Genomic DNA, 18,388 nt, shown 5'->3' on the forward strand with positions numbered 1-18,388 from the left:
ACTCTGTCGCCCAGGCTGGAGTGCTGTGGCGCAATCTTGGCTCACTGCAAGCTCTGCCTCCTGGGTTCATGCCATTCTCCTGCTTCAGCCTCCCAAGTACCTGGGACTACAGGTGCCCGCCACCACGCCCGGCTAATTTTTTGTATTTTTTAGTAGAGACGGCGTTAGCCAGGATGGTCTCGATCTCCTGACTTCGTGATCCGCCCACCTCGGCCTCCCAAAGTACTGGGATTACAGGCATGAGCCACCGCACCCGGCCTTTCTTTCTTTCTTTCTTTCTTGCTTGCTTGCTTGCTTTCCTTTCAGACAGGGTGTCGCTCTGTCATTCAGGCTGGAGTGCAATAGTGCAATCATAGCTCATTGCAGCCCCCAATTCTTGGACTCAAGCAGTCCTCCTCCCTCAACCTCCTGAGTAGCTGGGAACCACAGGTGCACATCACCTGATGAATTTTTTAATGTTTTACAGAGTCAGGGTCTCGCTATGTTGCCCAGGCTGATCTCAAACTCGCAGCTTCAAGTGATTCTCCTACCTTGGCCTCCCAAAGTGCTGGGATTACAAATGTAAGCCACTGTACCTGGCACAGACTAAGGTTTTAGAAAGTCCTTGTGTGCATGTGTTCAGGACCCTCGAAGAGTGTTGGGGCCAGGTGTGGTGGCTCACACCTGTACTCTCAGCACTTTCAGAGGCTGAAGTACGAGAATCGCTAGAGGCCAGGAGTTCAAGACCAGCCTGGGCAACATAGTGAGACCCCATATCTACTAGAAATTTATTTTTAAAATTAGCTGGACATGGTGGCGTGCATCTGTAGTCCCAGCTATTCAGGAGGCTGAGGCGGGAGGATCACTTGAGCCCAGGAGATTGAAGCTGCAGTGAGCTGTGATTGCACCACTGCACTCCAGCCTGGGTGACAAAGTGAGACTTTGTCTCTTAAAAACAAAACAAACAAAAAAAGAGTATAGGGACCATGGAAACCCCAGATGGGAAGGGAGAGTAGAGGGAGCCTGAAATGGGCTTTGAGGTGGGATGCCACCACAGACTGGGTAACTTGGGCGACTGTTTTTTCTGATCTGAACTCAGTCTGCACAGTGAGGTGTGGGAGAGGATATCAGAGCCTGTGATGTCTTCCCCCAGGTGGAGGAACGGTTCCTCCGGCATGGACTGGAGTCAGTTAACAAATATTAAAAAGCACTCACCGTGTGCTAGGCAGTGGGGTATAAGACCAGTGAGCTATGCTACAGTGGGGGAAAACGGTCATTGATTAAGTAAGTCAATAAGGGTCATTTCAGGCCGGGCGCGGTGGCTCAAGCCTGTAATCCCAGCACTTTGGGAGGCCGAGATGGGCGGATCACGAGGTCAGGAGACCAAGACCATCCTGGCTAACACGGTGAAACCCCGTCTCTACTAAAAAATACAAAAAACTAGCCAGGCGACGTGGCGGGCGCCTGTAGTCCCAGCTACTTGGGAGGCTGAGGCAGGAGAATGGCGTAAACCCAGGAGGCGGGCCTTGCAGTGAGCTGAGATCCGGCCATTGCACTCCAGCCTGGGCGGCAGAGCGAGACTCCGTCTCACAAAAAAAAAANAAAAAAAAAAAAAAAAGGGGTCATTTCAATGCAATTGTTCTTGGGAAAACAAAATGGCACAATATGTGACAGACAGAGGGTAACTTCGGCAGTGTGGAAGCCAGGATGGTGGCAGAAAGGCATTCTAAGGAGGTGACATCTGAATGAGATCTAAATGGTCAGGAGTGGCTGACTTTGTGGAGACCTAGGAGACGGGAATTTCAGCCAAAGAGAGCAGCCAGTGCAAAGGCCCTGAGGCAGCAATATACTGCTGTGCCCAAGGAACATCGAGGAGGTCAGTTTTGCTGCAGTGAAATGAGAAGGGAGGAGGGGAAGTGAGAGGAGAGAAGAGGGCTGCCTTGTAGGAGGCTGGGGCTGTAGAGACCAAGGAAGCTTCTGGAATCAGTGACCTGGGGATGCCTCAAAGGATGGTATGAGGGGCCAGTTCCACCCACCACTCACTCCTCACCCTCATGTCTTCTTTCTAATTCTCTCCACTCAGGGATCCATTGGATTTCCCGGGCCCCTGGGACCCATAGGAGAGAAAGGGAAGTCGGTGAGTCATGACCAGGGGTAAGGGAGAGGGGCAAACTTGTCTGAGGGAAACAGCATGTGTGGTTGTGTCTGATGATGGGTAGACCCTGAGTGTCTATGTCTATGCCTGGAAGCACTTGTGTGCACACATGCTGTTGTATGCAATGCATGACACATGTAGGTGATTACACATGGTATTAACATGAATATGACCTTAAGTATGTGTATGTGTGTTTCATGTATCTTTCTTTTTTTTTTTTTTTTTGAGACGGAGTCTCGCTCTATCGCCCAGGCTAGAGTGCAGTGGTGCGATCTCGGCCTCCCTGGTTTAAAGATTCCCTGCCTTAGCTTACCAAGTAGCTGGGACTACAGGCGCCTGCCACCATGTCCGGCTAACTTTTTGTATTTTTTAGTAGAGACGGGGTTTCACCGTGTTAGCTAGGATGGTCTCCATCTCCTGACCTCGTGATCCACCCGCCTCGGCCTCCCAGAGTGCTGAGATTACAGGCGTGAGCCACCGCACCTGGCTTCATGTATCTTTCAATATAAATGAGACAGGTTTTGAATGCCGCAGCCTGCAGGCCTGTGCCTGGGTGAACAAAGGCATGAATCTGCATGCACTTTGCATGATGGTGGGCATGAATGTGTGCAAGAAGCTTGTACACATGCGTGAAAGGACATGTGTATACACATGTGTGTGTTTCCGTGCACACTGAGTGATGTGTATACAGGCATGTATTGTATTTGTGTTATGTGTGTATTGTAACAGTGTTAGTGAACATTGTATTTACATTCATGAGTGTATGTATACTGCTGCGCTTATCAGGACAAAGTCCTCAGATGAATGTGGGCCTGCATATGTTGACAGTGTATATACATGTGTGCAAGAGATGCATTGCATGATGAGTTCTGTGTCATCTTCAGGCTATGGATTGCCAAATGCATGCCATGATTGCATGCAATCATGTATGCATACTGCACAACTGTGATAAATACATGTCTCTGTGGCCAAAGATGCTTGCACGTTTGGACTCTGTAGATGCAATCATAGTTACAATTGTGTGTTTGAGATCTGTGTGGTTTTGAGTATAAGTTGTATTTGTGTGTATGTGTATGACTGAAAGCCTCGTGAATAAATGTGTGGCAGACAGCTTTCTGGGTCTGTGATTGGGTGCCTTTTGTGTTTGCATCATGCCTTTGCACCCTAATTCTCTTCTGCTTTCTCTCTTACAATTTATTTTCAGGGAAAGGCAGGACAGCCAGGCCTGGAAGGAGAGCGGGGACCACCAGTAAGAAAATAGAGAGTGCCCCCTACCCTGCTGGGACCTGGGGACAGGGCTGGGAAGGAAAGGTGGTGGAGAGGTCATCAGAGGGCAGGGAAAGGGTTTGGGTTATATCAATGTCCCTGGAGAGAGAGTCACAAGGGGAGGGGACCTGGAAGACTTGGTCTCATCTCCCAGGCTCCCCCACCTCTTCATATCTGATCTTTGCCTTTTTTTTTGTTCAGGGCTCCCGTGGAGAGAGGGGGCAACCGGGTGCCACAGGGCAACCAGGCCCCAAGGTATGGGATGGGTGGGCAGTCAAGGCCCCCCATGCCTCAGGCTCAGCCAGTCCCTCCCAGTTCTTCCCAGTTGAGTTTGTTCTGGGGCCTGAGTCTCATTCACTCTGTCCTAGGGCGATGTGGGCCAGGACGGGGCCCCCGGGATCCCTGGAGAAAAGGTGAGTGTGTGTGTGTGTGTGTGTGTGTGTCTGCATGCATGTGCATGTGTATGTGTGTCAGAGAGAGAGAGAGAGAGATTCTGAGTGGAGGACAAGCCCAAGAGATGAAGAGACGTTATAATGCAGTAGTAAGAGCACAGTTTAATTGGGTATGGTGGTGCACGCCTGTAGTCCCACCTACTCTGGAGGCTGAGATGAGAGGATTGCTTGAGCCCAGGAGTTGGAAGCTGCCGTGAGCTAATCACACCACTGCACTCCAGCTTGGGTGACAGAGCAAGACTCCATCTTTAAGAAAAGAAAAAAAGGAGCACAGCCTCTGAAGTCAGAGAGCCATGAGTTCAAGTGCTGGCTCTGCCACTCACCTACTGTGTGACCTTGGGCAAGTCACTTAACCTCTCTGTGCCTTGGTTTCCTCCTCTGTAAAATGGGAGTAACTTCAGTCTCCCAGCCGCAGTGGTGAATAAAATGACTGACTGTGCGGAGAATGCCGTGCCCATGCCTGGCATGCAGTAAGCACTCAATGTGTGCTAGATCCTATTGTCATTATGTGGGGCTCACGGAGTGGGCAGAGAGGCAGGAAGGATGAGACAATGACTTCCGGTTCCATTTCAGGGCCTCCCTGGTCTGCAAGGCCCTCCAGGATTCCCTGGGCCAAAGGGCCCCCCTGTGAGTGAGGTCACCCTCATTGGGGGTTGGGTGGGTGGAGGATGTGGGAAGGGACGAAGCCCTGTATCTGTGCCCCAACTCTTTCCCACCTCATCTGCAGGGTCACCAAGGTAAAGATGGGCGACCAGGGCACCCTGGACAGAGAGGAGAATTGGTGAGTAACCCCTCAACCTTTGATTCCTGATCCTTTTTTCTTGTGTGTGTGTGTGTGTGTTTTGTTTTATTGTTTTGTTTTGTTTTTGAGACACAGTCTCACTCTGTCACCCAGGCTAGAGTGCAGTGGGGCGATCTTGGCTCACTGCAACCTTTGCCTCCCGAGTTCAAGCAATTCTCCTGCCTCAGCCTCCTGAGTGGGACTACAGGCGCGTGCCACCGTGCCTGGCTAACTTTTGTATTTTTAGTAGAGACGGGGCTTCATCATATTGGCCAGGCTGTTCTCAAACTCTTGGCTTCGAGTGACCCACCCGTCTCTGCCTCCCAAAGTGCTGTGATTACAGGCATGAGCCACTGCACCAGTGGCCAGATTCCTGATCCTATCAGGTCTTCCCTGTCTCCCCGTCCCCCATCCCTTCCCCCATGTAACACCCCCCACCCCATTTAATTTTCTCTCTAGGGTTTCCAAGGTCAGACAGGCCCGCCTGGACCAGCTGGTGTCTTAGGCCCTCAGGTCAGAATGGACTCCATAAATCTCCCTTGTTTTGTACCAGTTGGGGGATACTTAGGGGAAGGCTGGACTCCTAAGCAACTCCCCTGGGCCACCCCAACTCAAGAGGAACCTTCTTCCTCACCAGGGAAAGACAGGAGAAGTGGGACCTCTGGGTGAAAGGGGGCCTCCAGGCCCCCCTGGACCTCCTGGTGAACAAGGTCTTCCTGGCCTGGAAGGCAGAGAGGGGGCAAAGGTGAGACACTGTCCATTAGAGATCTTGGTTGAACATCCAAGATCAACCAAAGGCTCAGAATCAGTCTCATGGGGAAGGGGCCTGAGTCACAGACTGGACGGAGACATCCCCTCCCTGGAGCTTGACTTCCCTCCTCTGCACTCCTGCAGGGGGAGCTGGGACCACCAGGACCCCTTGGGAAGGAAGGGCCAGCTGGACTCAGGGGCTTTCCCGGCCCCAAGGGGGGCCCTGGGGATCCGGTGAGTATCTTTGGAGACCCTCCTGCATGTCCCTTAGAGAAGGAAAGGATGGGGGGGGTCAGGGGAGGGATGGGGGAGTGGCATTTGGGGTGTGGGAAATGATGAAAGCAAAAAAATGCTGGAGGGAACTGGGGAGGGCAGACCCCTCAAAGCTCAGTGTCCAGTCCCAGGAGAGAGGTGGGGACTGTGAGCTCCCCACAGAGGAAGACAGGACTTGGGGACACCCTTGGGAGTCTCTTGACTGTGAATTATCTCCTACTTCAGGGACCTACTGGCTTGAAGGGTGATAAGGGCCCCCCGGGGCCTGTGGGGGCCAATGTAAGTATAACCCCCTGTACTGGGTGGGGGCAGGGTGGAGGGAACTCAAGGTGTCTTGGAAGCTTGACATTGTCATGATAAAACCCATGATGGAGGCCAAGGCAGGCGAATCACTTGAGGCCAGGAGTTCGAGATCAACCTGGCCAACACGGTGAAACCCTGTCTCTACTAAAAATACAAAAATCAGCCAGGCATGGCAGTGAATGCCTGTAATCCCAGCTACTCTAGAGGCCAAGACAGGAGAATCACTTGAACCTGGGAGGTGGAGGTTGCAGTGAGCCAAGGTCAGTTCTGTTGCTCACTGGCTGGGCCGTTGTATTCCTTGGCAAGCCTCAGTTTCCTTGTCTGTAAAATAGCCATGATGAGAAGCCTCCTCTCATGTATGATCACAAACCTCATTGAGATCATTTATCCAACAAATACTTACCTGTGTGTTGGCCACCAACATATAAAAACCCCTTTTCTTGGGCCAGGTGTGGTGGCTCATGCCTATCATCCTAGCTCTTTGGGAGGCTGAGGCTGGAGGATCGCTCGAGCCCAGGAGTTTGAGACCAACCTGGGCAACATAGCCAGGCCCTGTCTCTACAAAAGTATATATATATATATATGCCGCCAGGAGGACTTTGGCTTTTGTTCTAAGTGAGATGGGAGCCATGGAGGGTTCTTGAGCAGGGGAGGAATGTGCCCAGCCCCTCAAGTACTCACAGGCACCCTCTGGCCCCTGCAGGAAGGGAACAGGTTAGATACAATCCTGGTAACCACAGAACTCAGTGCCTGGTGACTTAAAAATCCTCCATAAAAGAGAGCTACTACTGGTATTATTCCTGATTCGTCACCCTGTTTTCAGGGATCCCCTGGTGAGCGGGGTCCTGTGGGCCCAGCAGGAGGCATTGGACTTCCTGGCCAAAGTGGCAGCCAAGGCCCCGTTGGCCCTGCAGGCGAGAAGGGGTCCCCGGTAAGTGACTTGCCCATCCCATTCTTAGGGCCTCCTCAGGGTCTGGCCCTGCCACATCCCAGGACATGGCTCCTGCAGGACATTCTTGCCCTGACATCCCCCTTTCCATTCCCACAACAGGGAGAACGTGGCCTCCCTGGCCCCACCGGCAAAGATGGGATCCCGGGGCCCCTGGGGCCTCTGGGACCCTCTGGAGCTGCTGGGCCTTCTGGCGAGGAAGGGGACAAGGTGAGGGGCTCACAGAGAGGAAGGGTCCAGGGGAGGACGGGGGTGAACGGAAGCTGGGTCTTCATCCCATTTCCTCTGCAGGGAGATGTGGGTGCCCCTGGACACAAGGGGAGTAAAGGCGATAAAGGAGATGCGGTGAGTGGAGATCCCCAGTGAGGCGGGGTGGGGTAGGTAGCAGAAGAGAGAGGAGGCCAGGGATGTAGAGATCATTCTTCATGGGGTAGGACAGGCCATGGAATTTTCTGCTGTCCAGGGTACCATCTTGATACCTACATGCAACAGAACGTACTTGAGCTTCCTGGAGCAATGGGTCCACAGAACCCAAATGCGGAGAGGATAGGGATAGCTGGAGCTCCCAAAGAACTGGAAAGGCACTGGGGTGTGGGTAACCTCCTTCTCCATTCTTAGTGACATGTCCTTCCCTCTGCCTGTGACTCTGCATGGCAGGCACTGAGGCATCTGATACCCAACTTCTCCCCGAACGTCAGCCCCAGTGTCTTCCACCATTGAGCCAGCTTCGTCCCTGGGTCTTGGTGGAGCTTGTGAGGAAAGGTCCTGATGGCCAGGGCTTGGCTTAGGACAGATGTTTGTCTGATCCCGTCAGTTGGTGGCTGAGAAGACAAGATTTGGGGGGATGTAGCTGTTGCTGCCTGGTAGGGGATGTGGGTTGGGAGGCAGTGATTGATAGCTCCAGTGCCCTCTCTAATCTTAAACCTGAAGGAATTTTTTGATTCCATTTCCTGTTCCCCCAGGGCCCACCTGGACAACCAGGGATACGGGGTCCTGCAGGACACCCAGGTCCCCCGGTGAGTGTCCCCAGCTTTGCAGTCCTTCTCTGGATCCTTGATGGGAGGGATAGTGGGAGCAAATGACAGTGGAAGTACACTGACTCAATCCAAACCTCAAACCCAACCCTGATCCTCCCTCAGTACCGACACCCAATGTGAACTCACTCCAAGAATTGGAGTCAATCCTAATCCAACCATGTCATCCCTTCAATACCAACACTCTGTATGAACTCACCCTCAGAATCTTATTCAATCTCAACCCAACCATGTCTTCCCCTCAATACCAACACCCAATATGAACCCAACTCCAGATTCGGAGTCAACCCCAACCCAACCATGTTTTCTTCTCAATACCGACACCCAAGGTGAACTTAACCCCAGAATTTGGCACAATCTCAACCCAACCATGTCTTCCCCTCAGTGTCAACACTCAGTGTGAACTCAACCCCAGAATCTGGCCCAATCCGAACCCAACTATGTCTTTCCCTCAATACCAACACCCAATATGAACTCACCCCCAGAATTTGGCTCAATCCCAACTCCAACCATGTCTTCCCCTCAATGCCAACACCCAATATGTACTCACCCCCAGAATCTGAGTAAATCTCAACCCAACCATGTCTTCCCCTCAATACCAGCACCCAATATGAACTTGACCCCAGAATCAGAGTCAATTCCAACCCAACAATGTCTTCCTCTCAATGCCAACACCCAGTGTGAACTCAACCCCAGAACTGGACTCAATCCCAACTCCAACCATGTCTTCCCCTCAGTGACAACACCCAATGTAAACTCAACCTCAGAATTTCATTCAATCCCTGCCCAACCATGTCTTCCCCTCAATACCGGCACCCAATGTGAACTTGACCCCAGAATCGGAGTCAGTTCCAACCCAACAATGTCTTCCTCTCAATGCCAACACCCAATGTGAACTCAGCCCCAGAATCTGGCCTAACCCCAACCCAACCATGTCTTCCCCTCAGTGACTACACCCAATGTAAACTCAACCTCAGAATTTGATTCAATCCCTGCCCAACCACGTCTTCCCCTCAATACCAACACCCAAAATGGACTCAACCCCAGAATCTGGTTCAATCCTCATCCTCAACCTTGATATGCCCCTCTATATCAATGTTCAATATATACTCAGCCCTAAAATTGAGCTAAATTCTAACCTAAACCCAGCTCTGAACCCCATTTCAGCCCCAGTCTCAACTCTGCTCATGACCTTAACCTCAGTCCTACTCGAACCTTATCTTCAGCCAGACACGGTGACTCATGCCTGTAATCTCAGTACTTTGGGAGGCCAAGGCAGGTGGATCACCTGAGGTCAGAAGTTCAAGATCATCCTGGCCAAAACGGTGAAACCCCATCTCTACTAAGAATACAAAAAAACTTACCCGGGCATGGTGGTGGGCCCCTGTGATCCCAGCTACTTGGGAGGCTGTGTCAGGAGAATTGCTTGAACCCCGGAGGCAGAGGTTGCAGTGAGCCAAGATCTCACCACTGCACTCCAGCCTGTGTGACAGAAGGAGACTCTGTCTCAAAAAAGGAAAAAAAAAAAAAGAGAGAGAGAGAGAGAGACAGAAAAAAAAAAAAAAAAAAAAGCCAGGCACGGTGGCACACGGTTGTAATCCCAGCTACTCCGGAGCCTGAAGCAGGAGAATCGCTTGAACCAGGGAGGCAGAGGTTGCAGTGAGCAGAGATCTCGCCACTGCACTCAAGCCTGGGTGACAGAGTGAGACTCCTCAAAACAAAACAAAGCAAAGCAAAACAAACAAAAACAAACAAACGAAAACGACGAACCAAACAAAAGTCTTATCTTCCAATCTCTTAACCAAGCCCTGACCCAGACCTGTCCTTTTGTGTTTATTTATTACCATACAATAGGAACATATGGCCCTATCCTTAACCCCGACTCTGACCCACTCTTCCAATACTGACCCCAGACCTGAACTCAAACTTTGAATATGACCCTGGCTCCAACCTCAAACCCAACCCTAAATTCCATCTGAACACCTTTTGAACCCTGCCCATGACCTGAACCTCAATGGCAAATCTGTTTAACACTTTGACTGTTTAACACTTTGACTCAACCCTTGACTTCATTCCCAAGCCCTGTTCCTTAACCTGGACCCCAACTCTAACTCAATCCTGACCCTCCCTAAACTTAATCTGAATCCCGACATCAACCCTTAACCTCAGTCTTGACCCTTGAGACTCAATCTACCCTAATCCCTGACCCAGACCTTAAATGTGCCCGGGTTTGTATTCTTCCAGGGAGCAGATGGGGCTCAGGGGCGCCGGGGACCCCCAGGCCTCTTTGGGCAGAAAGGAGATGATGGAGTCAGAGGCTTTGTGGGGGTGATTGGCCCTCCTGGACTACAGGTGGGTATCTGGGTTTGGGGGTGGCACCTCTGGTTCTGCCTACCTGGTGCCCCAATCTGGTTCTTTGTACCACAGGGGCTGCCAGGCCCTCCCGGAGAGAAAGGGGAGGTCGGAGACGTCGGGTCCATGGTATGCGCTCCCAGAGGAAGGTGGGAGCGGGAGGATGGTGGCTTTATAGGGTGGGGGCAGGCATTAGATTCATTTGAGGGACATTGTCATTTTAAGGGCCCTGAGGGTCACCAGCATCAAGAGTGGTATCTGTGGTCACTGTGGCCTTTTGGGCGGGGTGGGCTCTATGGTCACTGGATACTAATGCTGACCTTCCACAGGGTCCCCATGGAGCTCCAGGTCCTCGGGGTCCCCAGGGTCCCAGTGGATCAGAGGTGAGAACTCTTGGGGGGCCAGGATGGCTCAGAAATGGGGACACCCATTTCCTAAGAAGAGGATGTTGGGATTCCACTGTCCCACTCCTACCCCTTGCTGTCTCTCCAGGGCACTCCAGGACTGCCTGGAGGAGTTGGTCAGCCAGGCGCTGTAGGTGACAAGGTGAGTGAGGGAAGGCAGGGGCTGTACGGGGGGAAGAGATGAATCTAGTCCTATTGGGCAGGGACCTTCTGGGGAGCCCCTCCCTGTCTGCTAGGATGGGACCTTTCCCCACTCTCACTTTGCCTCCTGCAGGGTGAACCAGGGGAGGCTGGAGACCCAGGGCCTCCAGGAGCCCCAGGCATCCCGGTGAGTGACTGTGTGATGTGGTCCCTGCACCCAACTCAGGGAACCCCTGACCCCTGGGCATCTTGGGCCACTTTGACCTCTGGGCAGTCCAAGGTCATCCACTTACTCCTGTCCTGTGGCCATCCCTGATTACCTTGAGGAAGGACACCTGGAAGGTCTCAGATAGGGTTGCTATGTACAGTTCTGCAGGTTGCACACTGCACAAGACTGCATGGCCCAGGAGATAGGTGAGGGCTCAAATCTGAGTCATGAGTCCTAACTTGAGGATGAGCTGCCCAGAGGGAGCCCCTCTTCTAATTTGCTCAAGAGCAGCACATGGGCTAGGCCGACCTTGCACATGACCAGTGGGCACCTAGACCGTTCAGATCTTTCACTGTCATAAGTCCCAGCTCCTTCTGACCTTTGACCCTTGGACAAACTAGGCTACTCTGAACCCTGACCCCAGAAAAGTCTCAGACCACCCCAATGCCTGAATCCAAGTATGCCAATCCTTGATGCCTGGAGAGTCCAGACCACTCTGACCTCCGACCTCTTTCTGTAAAGGGGCCCAAGGGAGACATTGGTGAAAAGGGGGACTCAGGCCCATCTGGAGCTGCTGGACCCCCAGGCAAGAAAGGTCCCCTGGAGAGGATGGAGCCAAAGGGAACGTGGTGAGTCCTGGGGGGAAGTGGGGCAGACATGGGAGGGGCATTTGAGTGTACTTGAAGTCCTCCCAAACTTTTTTTTTTTTGAGATGGAGTCTTGCTCTGTCACCAGGCTGGAGTGCAGTGGCATGATCTCAGCTCACTGCACCCTCTGCCTTCCGGGTTCAAGTGATTCTTCTGCCTCAGCCTCCCGAGTAGCTGGGACTACAGGCATGCACCACCACACCCGGCTAATTTTTGTATTTTTAGTGAAGATGGGTTTTCACCATGTTGGCCAGGATAGTCTCGATCTCCTGACCTTGTGATCCACCTGCCTCGGCCTCCCAAAGTGCTAGGATTACAGGCGTGAGCCACCGTGCCCGGCCGAGGCTCTCCCAAACTTCTAGCCAGTGATTGCATCCTCTAATTTACTGATCTCATGAGCAACCCCCAGAACATGGATGAATGAATTAATGGGTGGATGGATGGATGAATGAATGAGTGGATGAATGGATGAATGAGTGAATTAATGAATGGACAAGTGAATAACTCAGTGGATGGATGAATATGTGAGTGAATAAATGGATGAACAAATGAGTGAATGAATGGATGAACGAGTGAATGAATGGGTGGATGAGTGAATTTAATTAATGGAAAAATGAATAAATCAGTGGACATATGAATATGTGAATGAATAAATGTGTACGAATAAATGAGCGAATGAATGAATGAGTAAATTAATGGATGAATAAGTAAATTAATAGATGCATGAATGTGAATGAATGGATGAATGAATGAGTGGCCAAATGGACAAACGAGTAAGTGAATGAATGAATGGATACATGAATGAATGGATAGATCCACAAGTGAACAAATGACTGAAGAGATGAGTATGAATGAATGGATAGATCCATAGGTGAACAAAATGACTGAAGAGATGAGTGAATGAATGGATGGATGGATGAATGAGTGAATTAGTGAATAAATGTGTGAATGAAACATAAACGTACAGTGGTTATACATCATTGAATGGCATGAAAGTTGATTTCACAGCGGATCATTCTAACGTTGTTGTAAAGGTTAAGGTTGAATTGGGTCAGATTTGGGGTGGATGTGGGATTTGGCCTTGAGGAGAAGGTTGAGGCCCTTCTTCCACCACAGTAGGGTTTGGGGTGGGTGGAGGTCAGGAAGGGGTTTAGCATCTGTGGGACCTCGACTTGAATCGCGTTGTTTAGAGTGTCCCTTCTCTGAGTGTGTGAATGGATGGATGAATGGATGGATGGATGGATGGATGGATGGATGGATGGATGGATGAATGGATGGATGGATGAATGGATAAATGGATAGATGAATGGATGAATGGATGAATGAATGGATGGATGAATGGATGGATGGATGGATGGATGGATGGATGGATGGATGAATGGATAAATGGATGAATGGATGGATGGATGGATGGATGGATGGATGGATGGATGGATGGATGAATGGCTGGATGAATGAATGAATAGACAAATGAATGGCCAGTTTTCTCTGTGAGACCCGAGCTGGGAGGCTGTGAGGAGGCTGCAGTGAGATCATGCGTGCAGCATTCCTAGCTCAGTGCCTGCACCCATGAAACACAAGAATGTTTGCTCTACCAAGCCAGGATTTTATGTTTTGTTCACTAATGTGTCCCCAGAAACCAAATTGTTCCTGGATACAGTTTATCTGTTCCATAAATGCATGATTGCTCCACAATTCAGAGATGTGATTATTAATCATTCTGTGTTCCAGGGCCCCACGGGGCTCCCCGGAGATCTAGGGCCCCCAGGAGACCCTGGAGTTTCAGTGAGTGTGACCCCCTCCCCAATCCTGGCATATTTCCTAATTCTGTCCCCGTTTCCCCACCCCCACAGACCTGGACCCTGACAGTGGAACCAATAACCTTCTTTTGCCCCCCAGCCCACCCCATTTCTCACGTACCCTCATCACCCCTCACAAATCTGTCTTCCCCCTCTGCAGGGCATAGATGGTTCCCCAGGGGAGAAGGGAGACCCTGGTGATGTTGGGGGACCGGTGAGTGGGAAAACAGAGGGTGTGGTGCTGAGATTGGGGGTTGGGGAGCTAATGAGTGAATTGGGGGGCAGGGGAGTAAGCTAGTGGGGTACCCAAGGTCCCTGCAGATGCTCCCGCTTCATCTCTCTGGGGACCCCCAGGAATGTGAGCAGCTTGAGGCAGTAGGTGGGAGGTGGGAGTGCCTGCTGCTCGGGTGATGCTTGGGGAAGGCTGTCCTCTGGTCCTAGGCGTCCTAAAACAGTCAGGCTCAAACAACGTTAGCTGAGACCAAAAGTGGTGTCCTTGTCTCCTTCAGGGTCCGCCTGGAGCTTCTGGGGAACCCGGCGCCCCTGGGCCCCCTGGCAAGAGGGTGAGTGATAAGCCACCTTCTGAATCTTCGGCTTACCTACAGTCCCCACTCACCTTACAGACCCCACTCACCTCACAGCCCCCACTCACCCACAGACCCCAACTCACCCACAGCCTCCACTCACCCACAGCCCCCACTCACCCACAGACCCCACTCACCCACAGACCCCACTCACTCCTCAGACCCCACTCACTCCTCAGACCCCACTCACCCACAGCCCCCACTCACCCACAGCCCCCCACTCACCCCTCAGACCCTGAGTCAGCCCCTAGACCCCGCTCATTGTCTTTCCCTTCCCAGGGTCCTTCAGGCCCCATGGGTCGAGAAGGCAGAGAAGGGGGGAAAGGTGCCAAGGTGAGTCCCCTGACAAGGGGAAGGGTCCCTGCACTACTCTAGGCCAACACTGGGGCCATCAGGAGAGGGTGGACCTGTGACCACCCCAGGCACCCACTCCCTCCAGATCCCAGATGCTTCTTGGCAGGGGGTCAGGAGGAAGGAACCCTCTGACTCTGGCCCACTCCCTTGCCTGTGTCCATTTCAGGGGGAACCAGGTCCTGACGGGCCCCAGGGAGGACGGGTCCAATGGGGGCTCGAGGGCCCCCTGGACGTGTGGGGCCTGAGGGTCTTCGAGGGATCCCTGGCCCTGTGGTGAGTGGAGCAGGGCAGGGGCGGGACAGGGTGCATCCAGCCCCTTTCTGCCTGCTCCCAGCTTGTGATCCCATCACCATTTGGAGGGGCTGCCCCTGGTGCATGGTGGGGGTGGTCCACACTAGGTTCTAACAGGGTGCAGCCCACCCCATGTTCTGTTCCATCCTCAGGGTGAACCAGGCCTCCTGGGAGCCCCTGGACAGATGGGCCCTCCCGGCCCCCTGGTAAGAGACTTGTTCATCCCTGAGGTCCTGGCTCTGAGGACCACTCTGGGCACCTAGTGACCACCTAGTGAGCATTGGTGCAGGATGACCCTCACTGACTGTCCATCTGAGTGTCCATACTGCCCGTCTCTACTAACCATCTGCTCTGACCTTCCACCTTGATGGTCTACACTGCCCATCTCTATAACCCTCTGCCCTAACCTTCCACCTTGATGGTCTACACTGCCCACCTCTACTAGCCCTCTGCTCTAACACTCCACCTTGATGGTCTACACTGCCCATCTCTACTAACCCTCTGCTCTGACCCTCCACTTTGATGGTCTACACTGACCACCCAGGCTGACCTTGGCCACTGACCACTCACGTTGTCCATCCTCCAATCAACCCCTCATTAGCTCTCATCATTCCACCTTGGTGGCCTACGCTGACCATCCCTTGACCCCCATCCCTGGTAATTCCCATTTGAAATCTGCATAATTTCCCATTTGACCATCCCCCAACCACCCACACAGACCTTGAGAGTTCACATTTGAGAATCCCTGACTGACCCTTGCTCTTCTCCCAGGGGCCCTCTGGCCTCCCAGGGCTGAAGGGAGACGCTGGCCCCAAGGGGGAAAAGGTAAGGACATCATTCCATTATTCTCTTCCCCATCTCCTCCCCTCTTTCCCTCTCTCCCTGGCCAGGGGGCTGGGAGATTGTCACATCTTCTGCTCCCAAACTCATCACCCTAAGGCTCCAGGAGAAAAACCTCCCTGAGTAGTCCCATGTCCTCCCCTGTCTATGCCTCTTTTGTCCTCCAGGGCCACATTGGATTGATCGGTCTCATTGGCCCCCCGGGGGAAGCCGGTGAGAAAGGAGATCAGGGGTTGCCAGGCGTGCAGGGACCCCCTGGTCCCAAGGGAGATCCTGTGAGTGTCCTGACCTCAGTGGGAAGAATATGTTTGAAGAAGGGGATGGGTTTAGAGACTGTGGGTGTGGGGTCTAAGAAACATGGGTCTGGATTAATGAGGGTGTGTCTAGGGAAAATAGGGGGCTGTATCTCAGAACTGGCAAGTTGGAGGCTATGTCTGAGGTTTGGGGTCTGTCTGTGGGGGAATTGGAGGCTTGTCTAGGGTTTGGGGTCTTCCGTTGGTGGGACTGAAGGCTTGTCTGGCGGTCTGTCAGGGCAGTAGGGTGAACCCCACCAATTCTGACCCTGACGTTCTTTCCCTAGGGTCCCCCTGGTCCCATTGGTTCTCTGGGCCACCCTGGGCCCCCAGGTGTGGCGGTGAGTATGCAGGGAATCTTTTGTGGGATGAGGTCACTATGGCGGGCCAGGCCAGGACCTCAGCTCTTCCTGTCTGTACCCTACAGGGCCCCCTGGGACAGAAAGGCTCAAAGGGGTCTCCGGTGAGTACACCCTGCTTCCGTGGGCTTACATATGCCAGTTCCCCCTCCTCTCCGCTCTACCAGAACCCTCCACGCCTCTGCCTTCATTTATTCATTTATTCATGCAATCGTGCCTTTGACAAATATTTATTCAACACCTACTGTTGTATTTCATCAGATCCAAAATGCCATCAATTATAAGATGTACCATTATTTTACAAACTGCTAGGAAAGAAAACAGTTCTGCCAAGTAAACTATGACTTGCCAAAGATGTTAAGAAGCTGATTTCAGAGACATTAAAACATGAAAAGAAAATTTGGGTCTGATGCTTAATGCTGAAAACTTCATGTCCCTTCCCCAAGGCTGTACGTGTGTGAGTGTGTGTTTGAGCATGTGTGTGAGTGTATGTGTGTGTGACAGTGTGTGTGTGTGTTGGTGGGAAGGGTCTCCATAGACAGAGTTCATTCTCCAAGTGACTTCTCCCTACAGGGGTCCATGGGCCCCCGTGGAGACACCGGACCTGCAGGCCCACCAGGCCCCCCGGTGAGTTCCACAGGGAGAGGGGGCTGGGCACCAAAACCTGGGGGGAGAGCAAGGACTATGTCTGGGTGTCCCCAGAGGGTCCTTCCGTGCCCACCACTGGTCCAGGCACACAGTAGGTGTTCAGAGGATGTCGGTGAAGAGGGTAGTTCCCTACAAAACCCCAAGGAAGGTCTGGCCTGGGAGGTGGGGTTGGGGAACACCCATGGGGCTCTGACCTGAGTCTTGTCTCTCGGACCCCATCTCTCCCTCCCTGTCTCTCTCCATCTTTCTTATCTGTCTCTGTCTTGATACTTGCGCCACTATTTCATCTTTTGTCTCTCTCCCCACTCTCTGTCCGTCTGTCTCTGCTTTTCTTGCGTTTTCTCTTTTGTCCTCTTACAACTTGGCTTCTCCCCATCTCTGAATTTGTCTCTTTCCTGTGTGTCTCTCCCTGTCTGCTTATCTCTCCTTTCTCTGTCTCTGCCCCTTGTTTATCTCTCTCCCTCCTCTTTCTCATTTGTGTCTCTCTGCCTCTTCATCTCTGCCTGTCTCTCTTTCTCCCGGTCTCTCCCTCCCCCATCTCCCCTCTCTTCTCTTCCGTCCCCATCCCCCACGCCCAGGGTCCCCCTGCCGAGCTGCACGGGCTGCGCAGGCGCCGGCGCTTCGTCCCAGTCCCGCTCCCAGTCGTGGAGGGCGGCCTGGAGGAGGTGCTGGCTTCGCTCACCTCGCTGAGCTTGGAGCTGGAGCAGCTGCGGCGTCCTCCTGGCACTGCGGAGCGCCCGGGCCTCATGTGTCACGAGCTGCACCGCAACCACCCGCACCTGCCTGATGGTGAGGTCCGGTCCCCCCGCCACTTGGATGGGCTGAGGTTGGGGATGTGGGGGGAGTTGGGGTCCGTCGAGTCCCATCCGGACTCACCCACCCTGCCTGGTTCTGCGGCAGGGGAATACTGGATTGACCCCAACCAGGGCTGCGCGCGGGACTCGTTCAGGGTTTTTTGCAACTTCACGGCGGGAGGAGAGACCTGCCTCTATCCCGACAAGAAGTTCGAGATCGTGAGTGCCCCAAACCTCTCATCCCCTCCCCCAGGAAGGGCTGTCTCCTGCTCCCCACACCCACACCCACCTTGTCTGGGACATTATCCTTCCTTCAACCGGCACTTACTGTATGCCAAGTCCTGTCTCAAGAGCTGGGACTACAGCAGAGGATCAAAAAGAAAAAATATAAGGCCAGCGTGGTGGCCCATGCCTATAATCTCAGCATTTTGTGAGGCTGAGGCGCGAGGATCGCTTGAGGTCAGGAGTTCGAGATCAGCCTCAGCAACATAGCAAAACCCCGTTTCTACAAAAATTTAAAAATTGACCAGGCATGGTGGTGTGAGCCTGTAGTCCCAGGTACTCTGGAGGCTGAGGTGGGAGGATCTTTTGAGCCCTAGAGGTGGAGGTTGCAGTGAACCAAGATTGTGCCACTGCACTCCAGCCTGGGTGACAGAGCAAGACTCTGTCTCAAAAAAAAAAAAAAAAAAAAAAAAAAAAAAAAAAAAAAAAAAAAAAAAAAAAAAAAAAAAA

At 52.6% G+C, this 18,388-nt stretch overlaps 1 protein-coding gene across 1 annotated transcript in view; it reads left to right on the forward strand.

Moving 5' to 3' along the window:
- The window catches only part of COL5A3 (collagen type V alpha 3 chain), a 52,284-nt gene that overhangs the window by 29,857 nt on the left and 4,039 nt on the right, over window positions 1–18,388 (forward strand). Inside the window, 35 exon segments of the mRNA XM_017880033.1 lie at window positions 2,063–2,116; window positions 3,339–3,383; window positions 3,602–3,655; window positions 3,769–3,813; window positions 4,426–4,479; window positions 4,580–4,633; window positions 5,093–5,146; window positions 5,271–5,378; window positions 5,528–5,617; window positions 5,882–5,935; window positions 6,783–6,890; window positions 7,011–7,118; window positions 7,200–7,253; window positions 7,871–7,924; window positions 10,187–10,294; window positions 10,370–10,423; window positions 10,624–10,677; window positions 10,787–10,840; window positions 10,973–11,026; window positions 11,570–11,642; window positions 11,645–11,676; window positions 13,426–13,479; window positions 13,654–13,707; window positions 14,003–14,056; window positions 14,357–14,410; window positions 14,598–14,616; window positions 14,619–14,704; window positions 14,875–14,928; window positions 15,494–15,547; window positions 15,730–15,837; window positions 16,143–16,196; window positions 16,283–16,318; window positions 16,788–16,841; window positions 17,441–17,651; window positions 17,763–18,057. Of these exon segments, the coding sequence (XP_017735522.1) occupies window positions 2,063–2,116; window positions 3,339–3,383; window positions 3,602–3,655; window positions 3,769–3,813; window positions 4,426–4,479; window positions 4,580–4,633; window positions 5,093–5,146; window positions 5,271–5,378; window positions 5,528–5,617; window positions 5,882–5,935; window positions 6,783–6,890; window positions 7,011–7,118; window positions 7,200–7,253; window positions 7,871–7,924; window positions 10,187–10,294; window positions 10,370–10,423; window positions 10,624–10,677; window positions 10,787–10,840; window positions 10,973–11,026; window positions 11,570–11,642; window positions 11,645–11,676; window positions 13,426–13,479; window positions 13,654–13,707; window positions 14,003–14,056; window positions 14,357–14,410; window positions 14,598–14,616; window positions 14,619–14,704; window positions 14,875–14,928; window positions 15,494–15,547; window positions 15,730–15,837; window positions 16,143–16,196; window positions 16,283–16,318; window positions 16,788–16,841; window positions 17,441–17,651; window positions 17,763–18,057 (2,552 nt within the window).

Source organism: Rhinopithecus bieti, unplaced genomic scaffold, assembly GCF_001698545.2.
Source record: "Rhinopithecus bieti isolate Rb0 unplaced genomic scaffold, ASM169854v2 scaffold_10589, whole genome shotgun sequence".
Lineage (NCBI taxonomy): Eukaryota > Metazoa > Chordata > Mammalia > Primates > Cercopithecidae > Rhinopithecus > Rhinopithecus bieti.